General features: G+C 34.8%; 1 protein-coding gene across 1 annotated transcript; it reads left to right on the forward strand.

Moving 5' to 3' along the window:
• Positions 1 to 1,389: 1,389 nt before the first annotated feature.
• Positions 1,390 to 12,166, forward strand: LOC140168309 (scavenger receptor cysteine-rich domain-containing protein DMBT1-like). The gene is made up of 9 exons (XM_072191667.1): positions 1,390 to 1,636; positions 2,809 to 2,889; positions 3,521 to 3,766; positions 4,958 to 5,080; positions 5,562 to 5,837; positions 7,571 to 7,750; positions 8,895 to 8,933; positions 9,396 to 9,468; positions 9,942 to 12,166. Exons 1-9 carry the CDS (start codon positions 1,525 to 1,527, stop codon positions 10,264 to 10,266), a joined length of 1,455 nt encoding a protein of 484 aa, XP_072047768.1. The 5' UTR covers positions 1,390 to 1,524; the 3' UTR covers positions 10,267 to 12,166.
• Positions 12,167 to 17,143: the final 4,977 nt, after the last annotated feature.

Consider the following 17,143-nt stretch of genomic DNA (forward strand, 5'->3'; position numbering starts at 1 on the left):
TTTGGATCTACATAAGGGGTCATTGGGTGAGAATGTGACCCTTTTTAAATGGGGTCTTTGGGTGAGAGCCAAAAGAAGCCTCGAATATTGAATTTCTAGTTCTATATACATGGCTTTGTTACTTTCAAAAGAAGTAACAAAAGCAGTGATAGATGACCAAGATGATTCGTTGCTGTTCAAATGGAAATATAAGAGTCTTTTGGTGATAGATTGAAACGGAAAATAAGGTGTCATTGGGTGGCAGAGCATGTGATTATATAAAATATAGAGTCTTTGGGTGACAGTGGTCCTGAAAAATGGGATCTTAACAGCACTACATACGCGTCACCTACTAAGTGGGAGTGCCCCCACCCCGGGAATGATGATGATAAAATTTACATAATAGCAATGAGAGCATTTTCTCTGTATGATCATGATGATTAAGTTCAGTATAGATAGTGCCTCCGCAACCAGATTATCATAATAAACTTACATAATGCTTTTGGAACAGAAACATCAAGACTAATGCCAACATACGACATGCTTTCTATTCATTATTACATAGTGTGATGACTATCATATAGTTGCAGTTATATTGTTGCTTTACAACATCGAGAAGTTGGCGTTATTCTTATTGAAAGCAATGTTGGATGCAAATCACTTGAAAATGTTTTTAATTGCTGCATTTGGGGCATTTATGGTTCTGGTCCGTACTACTGTGTCAGGTAGGCTTCACTATTTTGTTGAAAATGTCAATAATTGATATTACCGATACCGTGTAAGCTTCAGTACAGTCCAACGTATTTGTGTGTGTTTTCCTTTGCGATCAACATGGACAATACTGCCTCGTTAGTGCTCCGCTGCAAATTTCTGTATTCCATCCAATGAGGGGCTCAATATAAAAACGGCATATCTCACATTTTGGTAAAAATAGAGGGCGCTGCTGAAAAATGTCAAGGTCACCAAAGGTCATTTTTACAAACATGAGACATCATGAATATAACTTAGTAAAGTATTGTATTGTATTGAATTGTATTGAAAATTCTAACACAAAACTCGTGGTTTTTTTTAAAACAACCCAAATGTGGGATAGGTCGTTTTAGTTTACGCTAAAATTAATAACTTATGTCTTAGCTCTAAGTTAATCTCCAAGACTTTGTGTGTTTAATTCCTAAACACAAGCCATCAAATGTATAAACATATAGCATTTAAAACATGTGTAATTTGGTGTTTACAAAACAGTTGTTTGGCGTACGCAAAAATTTTCAGAGTGAGGTAAAAGGTGATGTTGGGTGTGTGTGTGGGGGTGACGAAAATCAACAACACTCTGGGACGCCTAAAATCAAGGCGCCCCAGCATCTCACAAATGAAGCGAATCATTGTTGATGCTTGCATTCTATTTTTTCAGCTATTGATATTACTGATATATATTTGAAGTCAGTCACGACAAACTCTAGTAACGAAGGAGTAGTTCTCATAGAATCTGGCGCAGAAAGGTATGCGGTGTGTCGTGATGGGGAAATTAAGTGGAGTAAACGGGAAGCCATGGTAGCATGTATACAGCTTGGATTTATAGGAGGATGGACGATTGATGTTGAGAATATAGCAGCGTCAGCATTTGGAAATCGTTACATCAGCGATTTTGATTGTAGTTGGCGTAAGTATGTTTTTATAAATACATTGTATATACATTGTATATACACCAGGCACAAAAAGAAACTCGTCATTTATATTCATCCTTGCTGTTCAATAACTTGATAATTTTGGATTAATCTGAAATATACATTTTATTAATTGGACTTTTCTTTCTCATTTGACACCCTGTTCGTGAACATTGAGCAACAATTGACCAAGATATGCGCCTCCAAACTCTCAAACCCCAAAATGAAAAGTTGCAATTTTACACTGTGTGCTTTATTGATTGGCCCGTGGTGCTTGTGTGCAATACAACGATGCGTTCCTATTGAAAATCGTTGAAAATGCAACTTTTGATTTTTGGGTTTGAGGCTTTGGAGGCGCATATCTTAGTCAAATCTTGTTCGTTTTTCACAAACATGGTGTCAAATGAGAAAGCAAAGTTCAATTAACAAAATGTATATTTCAGAATAATCCTATATTATCAAGTTATTGAACAGCAAGGATGAATATAACTGACGAGTTTCTTTTTGTGCCTGGTGTACATGCATACATATATTCATTATAGGGCTTATGACACGAGCTTTTGAAAATGATCTTAAGTGCTATTTGTATTATATTGAATTCATGAATGTATGTAATTAGTCCATTACATGTAATTTTGTAATAAGTAGTCATTGATTATATGAAAACTATAGTTATATATCAGTTATATCAGTAGCACAGTCTGGCGGTATAGGACACAAGTCACGTGACGTACGAGTCTGGTGAAGCAACAAGGTTGAAAACTCGTTCAACGGTTTTAGAATAACATAATTTTGTTTTGATAATACATAACACATTTAGAACATTTTCATGATTAATCCAATGACGGCGTAAAAAAGGGCGATAGATGGTCCGACCTCCCCCTTCCCCCACTGTTGTGTTCCTTCTGAAATTCCTTAGCTGCAAGAAACATGGTACCATTATGATACACACAATAATGCAAAGGTATGCTTTGCTTTGGCAAAAAGCACCCCAACTGTAAACGGATGACATATAATTTATGATGTTTAACGTTTCTGTCTCATAATTCAACAATAAAGTTGGCTATATTGAGTATCAAGACGTTTGAAAAGGTAAATGTTAAAAAAAATCTAAGCAATTTGGTTAAAATTATTATCGTAATTCTATTTTATTTCTTCACATATAAAGCTGAAACAAGACTTGAAAACTGTTATGGCAAAACCGTCATCGACTGCCCAAACTCGTCACTTGCAGGCGTACGTTGCTATAGTAAGTACTAGAGATGCTAATGATGTATGATATGCTGCCCTGCGATGTGCAGCTTACTAAGATTTTCTCATTGTAAGGGTAATTAGACCGAAAATACATTAGCGTGTTAGCGTTTGTTTTGGATATTTAATCATTTTCTTTATTTTTCAACCGGGCAACATGGGCAAGGCGGGCAAGGCGGGTGGAAAATAAAGAAAATAATTATTCGGAAATAAGCATCCATATCTAAGGATAGATATGTTTGATGTTTGCCGCGCGTAGCGAGGAAAAGGGATATCCATGTTTAACCTATCTTATGTCGTTTCCTTGAAAGAATTAACACCATTTTTCCAACTACCAACATATTGGGTATTTCGTTAAGCTTATTTGCAGCTTACGTCCTTTTTCTTAATAAACCGAGGATATCAAATTTAAGTCCGCCAAAGTCCATTTGCAAATAAAACGTGATTTCAACCTAATTTCAACGTCGAAATTGATTTCGATGTCGAAATTTGAACGTGATTTTAACTTCAGGCGTGCCCACTGGGAAGAATAGTATAAGCATACTCTCATCAGCTTTTTCTGCTACATTGTGAACCGTTTTCTGACCCATCTATATTAATTTCTTCATCTTATATTTCCCACATTGGAGGCAATTTTAGTGTACAATTAATTGGAGGTGCTGCACCGAATACTGGAAGAGTGGAAGTCCAATACGACGACATGTGGGCGAGTGTCTGTTATGAGTCGTTAGACACTGCCTCAAGACAATGGAGTTTTGATAATACACAAGTGGTCTGTAGGGAGCTTGGGTTTCCAGGAACTATGCTTGCCAGGCAAGGTGGACAGGGACAAGGAACTCATAAAGCTACTTTGTATGATTATTATTGTAAACATGGTAAGTTTGTCGGACATTGTTCACATTTGTTTCAACGTGCCCCCTGCTTTCCATGCATTATTTTCAATTGTTTCGTTTTATTTCATTCCACTTCCTATTACTTCTGTACGTGAAACTGGTATCATGCTATTGTCTCTACTCGTTTTCCTGGGAAAAAGTTATTTTAAGCTGTTTCCTCTACGTTTGAATAACCTTTGAGTATGCCTTCTTCTTTCTTGTTATCATTATCCTGTCCTTCTCATTCGTCTCCTCCCTCTCCCTCTCACCATGATCATCATCATCATCATTATCGTCACCATGGTTATGATCATCATGATGATTATCATGATCATCAAATCATCACCATGATCATTTATCATGATCATCATGATCATCATGGGACGCATGTTGGGGCTGCCAGCTCGTGGGTAGTGTTTTGGGGCCATGTGGGTGCTCCGGTGGGTGGAGTGGGTGGTGGTGGGGGTCAGGTTTTCATCAAAGCAGGTTATGACAAACATATTATTTCCTCTTGATATCTAGTTTCATCTTAATTGGTGCATTTTTTTTATATCTTTAATCTATTTTGAACTATTTAAATGTTTGCGTGCAATTGTTTGGACTGGGTTAACCCCTGACTTTTGCACTTCTAGCTTTGCCTCCTGGGCATGGTCATGGGCCTAATCCCGACTGCCCGTGGGTTGGTAGTGGCGGTATGTGGACCTGGCAGTCGACTGTGTGCTCGTTTTTGCCTTGGGATATTGGCTCCTGGGACGCATGTTGGGGCTGCTAGCTCGCGGGTAGTGGTTTGGGGCCCATGGAGGTGCTCTGGTGGATAGAGTGGGCGGTGGTGGTGGTCAGGGTTTCATCCAGGTCTTTACATTGGTTTAGTTAGCTGGGTGCTGTTCGAGTGTTTTTCGGGCTGACCCCGGTGTCTGCCTGCTGATAGCATGTCTTGGGCGCAGGGATGTTCTTTTTCATTCAGTTATGTCACTTGTGCCACCTGGGAACCAAGGGAGAACAGTACCAGTGCATTGATTGGTCACCCCAGGTTAAATAATAAATAAATAAATAAATAAATAAATAAATAAATAAATAAATAAATAAATAAATAAATCATAATCATGATATTCATCATCATATTCTTCTTCAATATATTGCAAATTCTAGAATATAGTCAATGGTCATGCTAAAACAGAATCATTTTCTTTTAAGAATATCCGAGTTTACACGAATGCCTTCCGCGGGCACCAAAAATTCTATCATCTCAATACAAGGGACCATCTTGTGGAGTGGGAAGCAACGGAATAGGCAACGAAGCGGTAGCTATCTGTTCAGGTATCTAGTATTAGAGTCATTACGTTATCCCTGTCTTTAAAAAAATTACTTCGTAACCTATGTTTCTAGTTCCCTATAGGTTTTCTATCAGGCACTGAGGTCATCTCGTAAACAGCTAGATTAAAACACTAATCCGATTTTAATTTTTCACATTCATACACATCTATGCCATACCTAGGGCACCACTTGTATCCCTGATATAGTATGCAACCCTCACCATTTTCATGAACAATTCACCCCTGACAAAGTAATTTAATATTTTATGAAAATATAAAACTACACACATATTGTTAACATATTGTTATATTATACGAGGGTATTCAATTTCCTTTCATTTTCATTTTAGATCTTTTACCCACTAACCTTACCCAGGAACGTTACAAAACCGTTCGATTAAAGTTCTAGTGTCAGCCAACTATTTTTTTTCTGTCAAATAATATGTAGCCCAATAACATTATTAACTTGTAACGTAATTTTATAGTTCCTGGTTACATTGGATGTTTGAAAACTGAAATCAATACCATGAAAACGTCAGATGAATTGTATCTAGAAAATCAGAATATGACGATTCGAATTTGTCGTAATCACTGCAGAGGACTCGGTGCACAATTGGCCTGTCTGTATAACGGTGACACGTGTTACTGTCGAGACACAGTTGCAGATCATGAGACATTTGGTGATGAAAATTGTAACTCTGTATGTACTGGCCAAGAACTTGAAACATGTGGAAGTTCTAAGACAATATCTGTATACAATGGTAAATATGTTTCCTGTTCTTTTTTCGTGAAAAATATTAATGACTCGTTGGTTAACGAATATTATTTGAAACGCTACAAATAACGCAGAGCCGTGCCCATCGCTACAATTGAACGATCTACAACATTTACGATAATTAGGCCTTTAAAAAGGTTTGTGGGACATGAGAGAACATCAGACATATCGAATTGCATTCTGACATTTTACAGTCCTCGAAGTAAAGTAGGTAGACTTTATAAATCTAATGATATGTAGTTAAAGTGTATATAATAATAGGATGAAAACCCGACCATCATATGAAAATGTTGACATTTCATATTGAAGATCGAGGGCGTAAAATGTTCACAATTACACGTGACTTTGGGCTATAATGCATGGTCAATAAACAGTTAGTGCGTGACCATACATATACCTCAAAGTCACTTACATTTATGATGGATGGCAGAATTAACCGTCTATTTGTTGCCGAAATGAGAAACATGTAATTGTTGACATAGATCGTTCTGTTTTAAGTTTAAATTTCCCAAAAGACCTAAAAATTTTAGCGAATTTCAAAAAAGTCTAAATTTAATTGATATCAGAAAGACATTCCTCGTATGCAGAATGCAATTTGGTGTGGCTGTTGTGCTCTCAGGTCACACAAAAAATGAAGTGCAAGGGTCATGAGGGTGGGTTACAGAGTCCGTAGGTATTATACAAAGAGTTTTTTACATACTGCAGTTACTGTCCGTTTTCCTATACACAATACACAGTGCTCTTTCCCATTGACGCGTGACCTCTAAAAATAGCCCTACGTTAAAAGTATGGGGATATGACTAGTTAACGTCGCTGTGTGAAAAATAACCGGCCAATATTAAAAGTACTCTTCTAAAGTTCTAGAAAATATAGTTTTTAACATGTCCTAAATTTTTAGCTAATTTAGATGTTTGGAAATATTCGTACTTTGGTGTTTTAGTTAATGTTATTTAATGTTATAGGTAATAGTACATTGCCTAGTTAACGTCGCTGTGTGAAAAATAACCGGCCAATATTAAAAGTACTCTTCTAAAATTCTAGACAATATAGTTTTGTAACATGTCCTAAATTTTTAGCTAATTTAGGTGTTTGGAGAGGGTCGTACTTTTGTGTTTTAGGAAGGATATGTAAACGACAGATAACACCAAAAATATGAAGAAATTATTTCCAAACCGTGTTAAGTCAACAATCATTATGTTGCTCATTTTCAAGAATGCTGGTTTACAAAAAGCAGGCCATTGTCTCATTTCGTGAACAAAGGTACACATACCATTGTTTCCTTTCGTTTCCTTTATAATCGGTTACCCAACTGAAGCTATAATACCAGCTTTATTGCGATATCGCACATGAAAACAGACACATGTGCACAACCAGAGAAGATCCGATTTAATCAGTTGAGCTGTTTCAATGAGTGTTATCTTGGTTTAATAGCTTTTAATGGGGTTTAAGTCCTGCAAAGGTCGAGATGAATTGTACTGTAGACATGACTGCATCATATCTATATTTGTTATGAAAAAGAAGCTAGTATGAAATTAAATGGATCAAAACAATTGAAGAAGTAAACCGTACCCACCTCACTGTAAACAAATAGTTAGCTAAGAACTCAAACATAAAGTTTTAAATTTTAGAGGGATATATTTTGTAGTACACACATTGAAAACAATTACCATTTTATATAATCATAAAGCTTACCTTTTTCTCAAATTTAATTATGTTCAGTAAGTGCTGGGATATGTGATGATCCACTGAATGGCAGTGATATCTACTATTATGGCGATATATTTGATATTTTTACCTGTCCCCTTGGTTTTAAACTGAACGGAGCTCAATCAATCCAATGTGTAATGGGACAATCTGAACGGGATATGAAATGGAGTGACGACTTCCCAGAATGCAAAGGTTTTTATTTATATTTTTACTTAATAATGGGTATGAATGAATAATATTTGTACAAAACAATGTCAATCAATTGTTTATGATAGTGAACGGATGACATTTTGAAAATTAATTAATAAACTCTTTAACATAATTTCAACTTTTAATCAACAACTAGAGCGAAGGTATAGTTTCAATATTTTGTTAACAACTTTAATGCTTCAACAATATAATCGTAAATATAAGTTTGATAGTTAGAGAAAATGTTATCAATTACAAGTAAAAATACAATATGTTAATATACCTTGAGCTAAGAATAAAATAATCACCATGATTTGACATTTAAAGCTACGTATATGTGACGTGTCATGTCAAAAGGAGACACTTTTGGGCAGGATCGTAAATGGAGAAATAGCCAAAAATCTGCCCGGTGATTTTTTCATAATTTTGGTTTGTTGCGAATTTGTGATGTTATTAATGTTTAAAATATTGTCTGATAGTTTCAGAAATATACCTGGCATCTTGTATTTTTTGAGACATTTTCCAAGGTAATTCCTACTCTCAAGATTGTCAATATAATTTTTAAAGGTTGATATCTCAATTTCCAATTTTATCATACCATAACTTACGAACTCAATATCTTCGCTTAGGAATGTCCGATTTCATTGGGGAAAACAGCGTTGTGGAGCAAAATATATCTATATTTCAGATATGTAAAAACCTCAAATTGATAACCTGCCCAAAGGTGTCTCCTTTTGACATGACACGTCACATATTATGTTTATAGGGTTAAGGTATGTTTGGGTTATTTTGAAGAGCTTTTTTCACATCTTATTGTAGCCCGTGATGCATATAGTTTTGAGCACCATAACCACATATTGCTACCACCTCCCATATTTTATGTCCATAACACCCGGTGTCCCAGCCCTCTTGAAATGGGGTTACTTTAAAAAAAACCGCCTAAAACCCTACTTTTGTTTAATTTAACGTTTCAGAAGAAACAGGTGAAATTGTGTTCATATAATTATATACAATATATTAAAACTTGCATTCTTGATTATATCATGATCATTAAATTTTGTTATTTGGTATTTTGTTTCCGTTAGTAATGTAAGAAATCCGAAAGCTGTCAAAATGAGAGTTGGAATTTTGTTCTCTTCAATTACAGATCAAAGTGATGGTAAAGTGTTGGATCATTACAAAATAGGTATGTTTTCTTAAAAGTTTTAACTGACTTTCATCACAACAATTTCAACTAACATTGAATATTCAATGTCTGACACAAATTTCAAAAAGTCCTGTTGTGTTGAAGTGGCCCTGTTGTTGATCATTGGCGACCTTTAAAGTTGTATTGTATAAGGTTGGCAACTCGTGGCAACAGCAGTCCTTGATCGTGATGTTTTCTTGATTTGGATGGCCTCCCTCACTGACCGGAGGTTTCGGGGTGATATACGTACAGCACATATTTAATCGTAGGTGGTTCAGATACCATGCGATTTTTCTTGCCGTCCTCAAAAATTTCTGACAGAACTAAAGCAATGTTTACACCAAATCGTAGATTCATTCTTTGCGCTCATTTCAGTGATAATAATTAAACTTGCAACGAAAATATCAATATTTTGAAATTATACTCAAATCTCTTGCAATCATTTGCTTGACAACATTTCAGTTATTGCGGTATGTTCGTCAGCAGGAGGCTTGATTATTCTCACTACAGTTACAGTATTGATACTCCGTAAGAGGTTCGTTTTACATTAAATTAGGCCAAATAATATAAGTTATTCCTTACATTTCATGATAGAAAGGATTTTGAAAAATTCTCTGCTATTTGCTACTCTTTTTCTGGTGTTTTAATGCCATTTTACCAGTGTTTAAACCTTGTAAAGATGAAAACACGATTTAAGATAAATAGCGCCATCAGTGTTCACTTTTTCTTAAAAATAACGTAGTTTTACATGCCGTCAAACAACCGTGTACAGCAAGGTGCAATATTATATGGTCTAATTTTAGTCTAGCTTTCCAGAAGGTGAACTTTGCCTGAGGCAATTTGATCACGTTGCCAGCTGGTAAGGTGTCATGTTGAAGCCATCACTTTTTTCGGCTAGAAGGTTGGTAATAAATATGATTGTACAAGGAGTCTGCAGCATATTTGTTCTATGTTTAGCTGTTTTTATTATGAAATGCTAAAGATATGTTTTAATTTGATAATTTTCAGGAAACCACAACAAGATGAACGAACAAATGCGGATAACCCTTCCTCGGATAATTCTCCCTTATATGACGTAATTCAGGACACCAGCTGTAGTCCAAGACCTGCAGAAGTTGAACGAGGAGAGAGAGTGAGCGGAAGTAATAGAGAAGAGAGGGCGGCATGTGAGACCAGCAGAGAGATATGCCAAGTCTGTCGCAATTCATACACAGACTTTATACTTGCAGGCAACTCTGCCTGTTCATCAACTGGCAACTGTGATCAGAAAGAAGACGAAGGATGGATGAAGAATTGCGCGTATGAGGCCATGGAGACAAAGCTAGAGGATTAATAATTTATTTATAAAGACCATAGTCAAAACTCTAAAAGTCTTCCAATAGCGATGCCCAATCACGTGCCCATTTTTCTCACAAGCGCCCATTTTTGACAAATTTGGAAGATTTATGTGATACGTTCTGATACAGGTTAGTCCTAACATTTACTTTTGTACACATATGATTTAGGTAACCAACGTTATATGCCTAACAAAAAAAACCACTTAGTTTGCATTAAAGTTAAACTTGAACAAAGACAACTCTAATAACAACAACGCCTTATCATTGGCGTATATAATAATTATGAATACGACACAATATAACAATATAGAATAGTAGCAAGCACTAAACAAGAACGTATAACCTCAAACTCAATACGTTTTATTACGCATAACTATAGTTTATAGGGAAACAAAAACATACTCTTGGCTTGATTAAAGTTTAACTGGAACAACTTTTATCATTATAATGTAGAGAGCTGAGTAAATGGAATCGAATTCCTCCCGATATTGATGTTTCTCTACCTATACACACTTAAAAACAAATGTAATATCTGAACTGTTATTGTTGTCTTAAGTTCAGTTTTCATGTAATTTTTTCTTATCGGACTAAAATTGACCTTAACACGTTTTCTGCTTTCTCCCCTACTTATCATATTCCATGGCGTAAATTCTATTGTAAGTGTAATTTGGATGTTGTAATGTATTTTTCAGGCATGAAAATACATTTCAATGAAAAAGAAGGAAAATTCTGAAAAAAAGGGAAAAGCGCATAAAATATGTCAAAAATGCTCAAAACGGGCTAAAAAGAAAAGAAAAAAAACGCGAACATTTTGGCAAAAAAAAATAAATAAATAAAATAAATACAAGATATTCTCATGCCTTATATGATTTTTAAGTTTAAAGGGTTATTTCGTGATTTTGATTTTGTATATGAGCTACATAAGTGGAAATAATCTACATGATATGAACTTCTGTTTGTAATTTGTATGAATGTGTACATGTTTGATATAGCTATTTGATAAAAAAAATTGTATTAATTAGTGATGTGCTAGAAACCCTATTTTCTATTTTAACCCCCACCAACTGCAGCCATCGTCAATCATGCCGCATGCAATTACATTTTTTTCTATTCTGCGCCCAAAAAGTATCCTAACACTTAAAACTAAAGCAAGTACTTATAAAGACATTACCAAATAAAGTAGTCGGTAGATAGAGAATGTTATTCTGCCTATTTTGTTGCCTCATTCGGTACGATACGACTTTATTTTCCTAACTTTCATCAATTTAAATAAAAAAGAGAGCGTTTCTAAAGTTACACAAATTTGCATTGCCTTCTCCCTCAAAGCACCCAGATATTGATCACAGCGGAGTGAGCATTTATTCGTTAGGCTTTACTGAACCCGTAACAAAGGTAGCAGAAATCGCCTCTAAGAGGAAAAATCTAAATGTGTCACTTTTGAAACTCTACCTGTCATTCAAACGAGTATAGCTTAGTGGAATAAAATCGCACCGTACCGAATAAGGTATCAAAGTACGTGGTACAAAAATTCTATCGACGATTTTATTTTGCAATTTAAATTTAGTGCCGTTAAGGTGTTGCTTTTGATTTAAGTGTTCGGATACTTTTTGGGCGTAGTATATTTGAAATATGTGGATGAAAATCGCTCGTGCAAAGATAGCAATTGCAGCCTGATCTTGATGACTATGTTTTCTACTATGAAGGTGTCCTAGAGATCTGTGACCTTGATATTTTGTCTGCTCGGAGAGATGCAAATAGTGTTTATTCATTGTATCAATGATCATTTATGTATGTATAATTTAATATATTCTACTTTCAACTCTTAACAATCCATTACTATGTATGTTGTATTAATATATTTTATTTTGTATTATTGCTATATTCTACTTAAAATTATTCGCCATGCATTACTATGTTGTATTAATATAATGTATTTGTTGCTTTATTATATATTCATTATATCAATGGCAATTTAAAATGTATCTACTAATAAGTGTTAAACATGCACTGCATTGCTATGTTACTATCTTATTTTATGTATTCATTCTATCAATGACAGTTTATAGATGAATATTGTTCTCGGATTATAATTATTTTATTTTATTGTACTACTTGAATCCATTGATATTCCATTATACCGATGATTCTTTATTGTATTTACTTTTATCCTATTATGTTGTCGAACTGTACATATCACATGTCACTGGATGATTGATAAAATAAAATTTGAATGGATGAATGAATGTATAATCTCTTGCTCATGCACTTCCTATAAAATCTGAGCCTTCTACTCCCTATTCCAGAAAAATACAGAACTATTGTTTTTACATTTAAGAATATTATTCTGATTAACTGGCAATAAAAGTCAAGTTGAGGGAAAATGGGCCTAACAATGAAATTTTGCAAGATTTTTTATTGCACTCAAAAAATTCAGAGACGTGGCACAAGTCTTATGCATTCAAAATTTGGAGTACATGCTGTAGGTTTTTCATTAATTTAGTTTTTTATGTTTATTTTGATAATTGGTTGTAAAAGATATTAGGAAATGTGTTTCCAAAAATTAGAATACATAATCTGAAAGTAGTCTTAATAATATTCTTGATAATAGTCTTAAAACGCGTGTTTATAGCTCTTATTTCCAAAATTGGCCAAATAATCACATTAGACATTTGTTGCTAATTAGAACTAACTAAAGGATAAGGATTCAGCTGTTTCATTTGGCAAAACAGGATAAAAATGCGTAACCTTAAGGCCTAAAAAATGTTTGATTGGCGTAACCCGACCGACCCTAAAAATATGCCTGACCCTGATTTGTTATGTATATAAAAAAAAAAATTTAATTAAAAAAAAAAGAAGAAAAAAGCTCCATGTCCTTCATCAAACGCACAAATTACGCAATTTAAGAACACTATGCAGTAAAAATCAGATATTTTCAATATTGTTGGCAGACTTCAAAAAATGATTTTTCTTAATACTTTGTGTGTGGATGCACCTTAGGTCAGAGTCTACAGGAGTGACAGTCATATCGCCTCTAAACCCTTGGTTGCCATGGCAACAGCGAAAATGTCAATTTGCCCAATTTTCAGCATTTTCCCATGTAGCAAAATGTAGAAATATCAGGTCAGATTTCAGGATGAAGGAAATAATGTTCAGTACCCTTCTTTTATACAGTGAATTAGACATCCTTCCTCTCTATAAAAATCATGTAAACACAAACAAATCATTTTCAGAAATGGGTGAAACTATTATATAAAATATTTTCGGCAATGCCAAAACTTGTGTTGGGAAAATTGATGTAACCCCCAAAGTAACACTTTTCTCACAAGTATCTGTTCAGGGTAGGTAGATAAGATGTTGGTCTAGTAATATCATGAAAAAAAAGTTTTGGTAAATTTCATACGTGGGAGCAGTGTTGCCAGGAAAATTGCACAATTTTCAGGTTTTTAATTTAATATATTATGAAAAATAAGGGCTTTTATCCACCTAGGGATGATGATGCATTTTATGATATAAGTATGAAGACATTACCAACTGTAGTGCATGAGTATCAAGTATTTCTGCCTAAGTGTTGCCAGAAACCTCACTTTTTTGACGTTTGAGATTGTATTTACAATGGAAAATGCTGATTTTAACAGACAACTCTCTTGTTAATTTTATGCAACACTCTAGTATTGTTATTTGGATTAAGTGCATGGTGTGACATGATTTGCATTGGTTTCTACACCAGTGTTGCCAGTAGCGTTGCCTTTTCAGGTGCTGTTATAAAGTAATTTTCATACGTGGGAGCAGTGTTGCCAGGAAAATTGCACAATTTTCAGGTTTTTAATTTAATATATTATGAAAAATAAGGCTTTTATCCACCTAGGGGATGATGATGCATTTTTATGATATTAGTATGAAGACATTACCAACTGTAGTGCATGAGTATCAAGTATTTCTGCCTAAGTGTTGCCAGAAACCTCACTTTTTTGATGTTTGAGATTTTATTTACAATCGAAAATGCTGATTTTAACAGACAACTCTCTTGTTAATTTTATGCAACACTCTAGTATTGTTATTTGGATTAAGTGCATGGTGTGACATGATTTGCATTGGTTTCTACACCAGTGTTGCCAGTAGCGTTGCCTTTTCAGGTGCTGTTATAAAGTAATTTTCATACGTGGGAGCAGTGTTGCCAAGAAAATTGCACAATTTTCAGGTTTTTAATTTAATATATTATGAAAAATAAGGCTTTTATCCACCTAGGGATGATGATGCATTTTATGATATTAGTATGAAGACATTACCAACTGTAGTGCATGAGTATCAAGTATTTCTGCCTAAGTGTTGCCAGAAACCTCACTTTTTTGATGTTTGAGATTTTATTTACAATCGAAAATGCTGATTTTAACAGACAACTCTCTTGTTAATTTTATGCAACACTCTAGTATTGTGATTTGGATTAAGTGCACGGTGTGACATGATTTGCATTGGTTTCAACACCAGTGTTGCCAGTAGCTTTGCCTTTTCAGGTGCTGTTATAAAGTAATTTTCATACGTGGGAGCAGTGTTGCTAGGAAAATTGCATAATTTTCAGTTTTTTAATTTAAAATATTATGAAAAATAAGGCTTTTATCCACCTAGGGGATGATGATGCATTTGTATGATATTAGTATGAAGACATTACCAACTGTAGTGCATGAGTATTAAGTATTTCTGCCTAAATATTGCCAGAAACCTCACTTTTTTGACGTTTGAGATTTTATTTACAATGGAAAATTCTGATTTAACAGACAACTAACTATCTTGTTAATTTTATGCAACACTCTAGTATTGTGATTTGGATTAAGTGCATGGTGTGACATGATTTGCATTGGTTTCAACACCAGTGTTTCCAGTAGCTTTGCCTTTTCAGGTGCTGATATAAAGAAACAGCGAAACCAGTTTTGCTAGTAACATTGTCTATTCAATGAAGTATAGCGTGAAGTATAGCGGGTCCTGGTCTGCTATTATTCACATGTCAATAACTGTATTGCTAGAAAACTCACTTTTGTATTATTGAGGTTAAATTTACTGTTTAAATTAAGTGTAGTATACTTTACTTTGCTCACTGTGATTTCAACACCAGTGTTGCTAGTAACATGATGCAGTCATGTCTGCAGTAGAATTCATCTCGACCTTTGCAGGACTTAACCCCATTAAAAGCTATTAAACCAAGATAACACTCATTGAAACAGCTCAACTGATTAAATCGGATCTTCTCTGGTTGTGCACAAGTGACTGTTTTCATGTGCGATATCGCAATAAAGCTGGTATTCATAGCTTCAGTTGGGTAACCGATTATAAAGGAAACGAAAGGAAACAATGTTATGTGTGGCTTTGTTCACGAAATCAGACAATGGCGTGCTTTTTGTAAACCAGCATTCTTGAAAATGAGCAACATAATGATTTTTGACTTAACACGGTTTGGAAATAATTTCTTCATATTTTTGGTGTTATCTGTCGTTTACATGTCCTTCCTAAAACACAAAAGTACGACCCTCTCCAAACACCTAAATTAGCTAAAAATTTAGGACATGTTACAAAACTATATTGTCTAGAATTTTAGAAGAGTACTTTTAATATTGGCCGGTTATTTTTCACACAGCGACGTTAACTAGGCAATGTACTATTACCTATAACATTAACTAAAACACCAAAGTACGAATATTTCCAAACATCTAAATTAGCTAAAAATTTAGGACATGTTAAAAACTATATTTTCTAGAACTTTAGAAGAGTACTTTTAATATTGGCCGGTTATTTTTCACACAGCGACGTTAACTAGTCATATCCCCATACTGTTAACGTAGGGCTATTTGTAAAGGTCACGCGTCAATGGGAAAGAGCACTGTGTATTGTGTATAGGAAAACGGACAGTAACTGCAGTATGACCTTTTCAGTTTATTTGCGACGGCGAACCTGATGAGTTCGAATTTCAACCAGCCTAATCATGAAGCTCCCGTGGCCAAGCGGTTAAGGCGTAGGTCTCGTAACCCTGAGGTCCTGGGTTCAATTCCCAGGCGGGATCATTTTTTCTTCTTGTCTCCTTTATTATTTGCGAAGGCGAATCTGATGAATAACAATGTTTATTTATATAATTCCCGTCGATCCTGCCACTGTTTTTCCGTGTAATATTTGTGAACTTGTAAAAACAAAGAGTCTGATCAAGCAAACTGTTTCAAAACTTAAGGACATATGCATATACCTCAACATCGACACCTAAACGTCCGTATATAAAGAAAATTGAAAGCTTTGTGGAAGGTTGTTCCTGTTTAGTTACAAACAATGTTTTGAACAATTTCAAAACATGTAATGTTTTTAAGCACTATGTCTGTAAATGTCGGTTGGCAATCTTGTATCTTCCGTAATGTGAATCATCAAATGAGATGAAAAAGGATACTCTGCTGCATCAGATCTAGTGTATGAACTGCAACAGACATAGCTAACCATGTCACCTCTTTAGATTCTTCTCTAGCTTTCTCAATTGTTTCAAAATAACTGAAAATGTTACTAGCAACACAGGTGTTGAAATCACAGTGAGCAAAGTAAGGTATACTACACTTAATTTAAACAGTAAATTTAACCTCAATAATACAAAAGTGAGTTTTCTGGCAATACTGTTGTTGACATGTTAATAATAGCAGACCAGGACCCGCTATACTTCACGATTTGAAAAATTGTGTATACTATGTATACCAGTGCTGTTAACCTCCTTTTCTGTAAGTTTGTCAGTAAGAGTGTCATTATCCTGTAAACTGACTTGAATAGACAATGTTACTAGCAACACTGGTTTCGCTGTTTCTTTATAACAGCACCTGAAAAGGCAAAGCTACTGGCAACACTGGTGTTGAA

The sequence above is a fragment of the Amphiura filiformis genome, chromosome 13 (genome assembly GCF_039555335.1).
Source record: "Amphiura filiformis chromosome 13, Afil_fr2py, whole genome shotgun sequence".
Taxonomy (NCBI): Eukaryota; Metazoa; Echinodermata; class Ophiuroidea; order Amphilepidida; family Amphiuridae; genus Amphiura; species Amphiura filiformis.

Excerpts from the sequence above, each read along its gene's own strand:
- LOC140168309 (XM_072191667.1), top strand. The coding sequence starts at position 1,525 with ATGGTAGCATGTATACAGCTTGGATTTATAGGAGGATGGACGATTGAT. Across the intron at positions 2,890-3,520 it reads TGCAGGCGTACGTTGCTATA|GCAATTTTAGTGTACAATTA; the intron begins GTAAGTACTAGA and ends CCCACATTGGAG. Across the intron at positions 3,767-4,957 it reads TGATTATTATTGTAAACATG|AATATCCGAGTTTACACGAA; the intron begins GTAAGTTTGTCG and ends TTTTCTTTTAAG.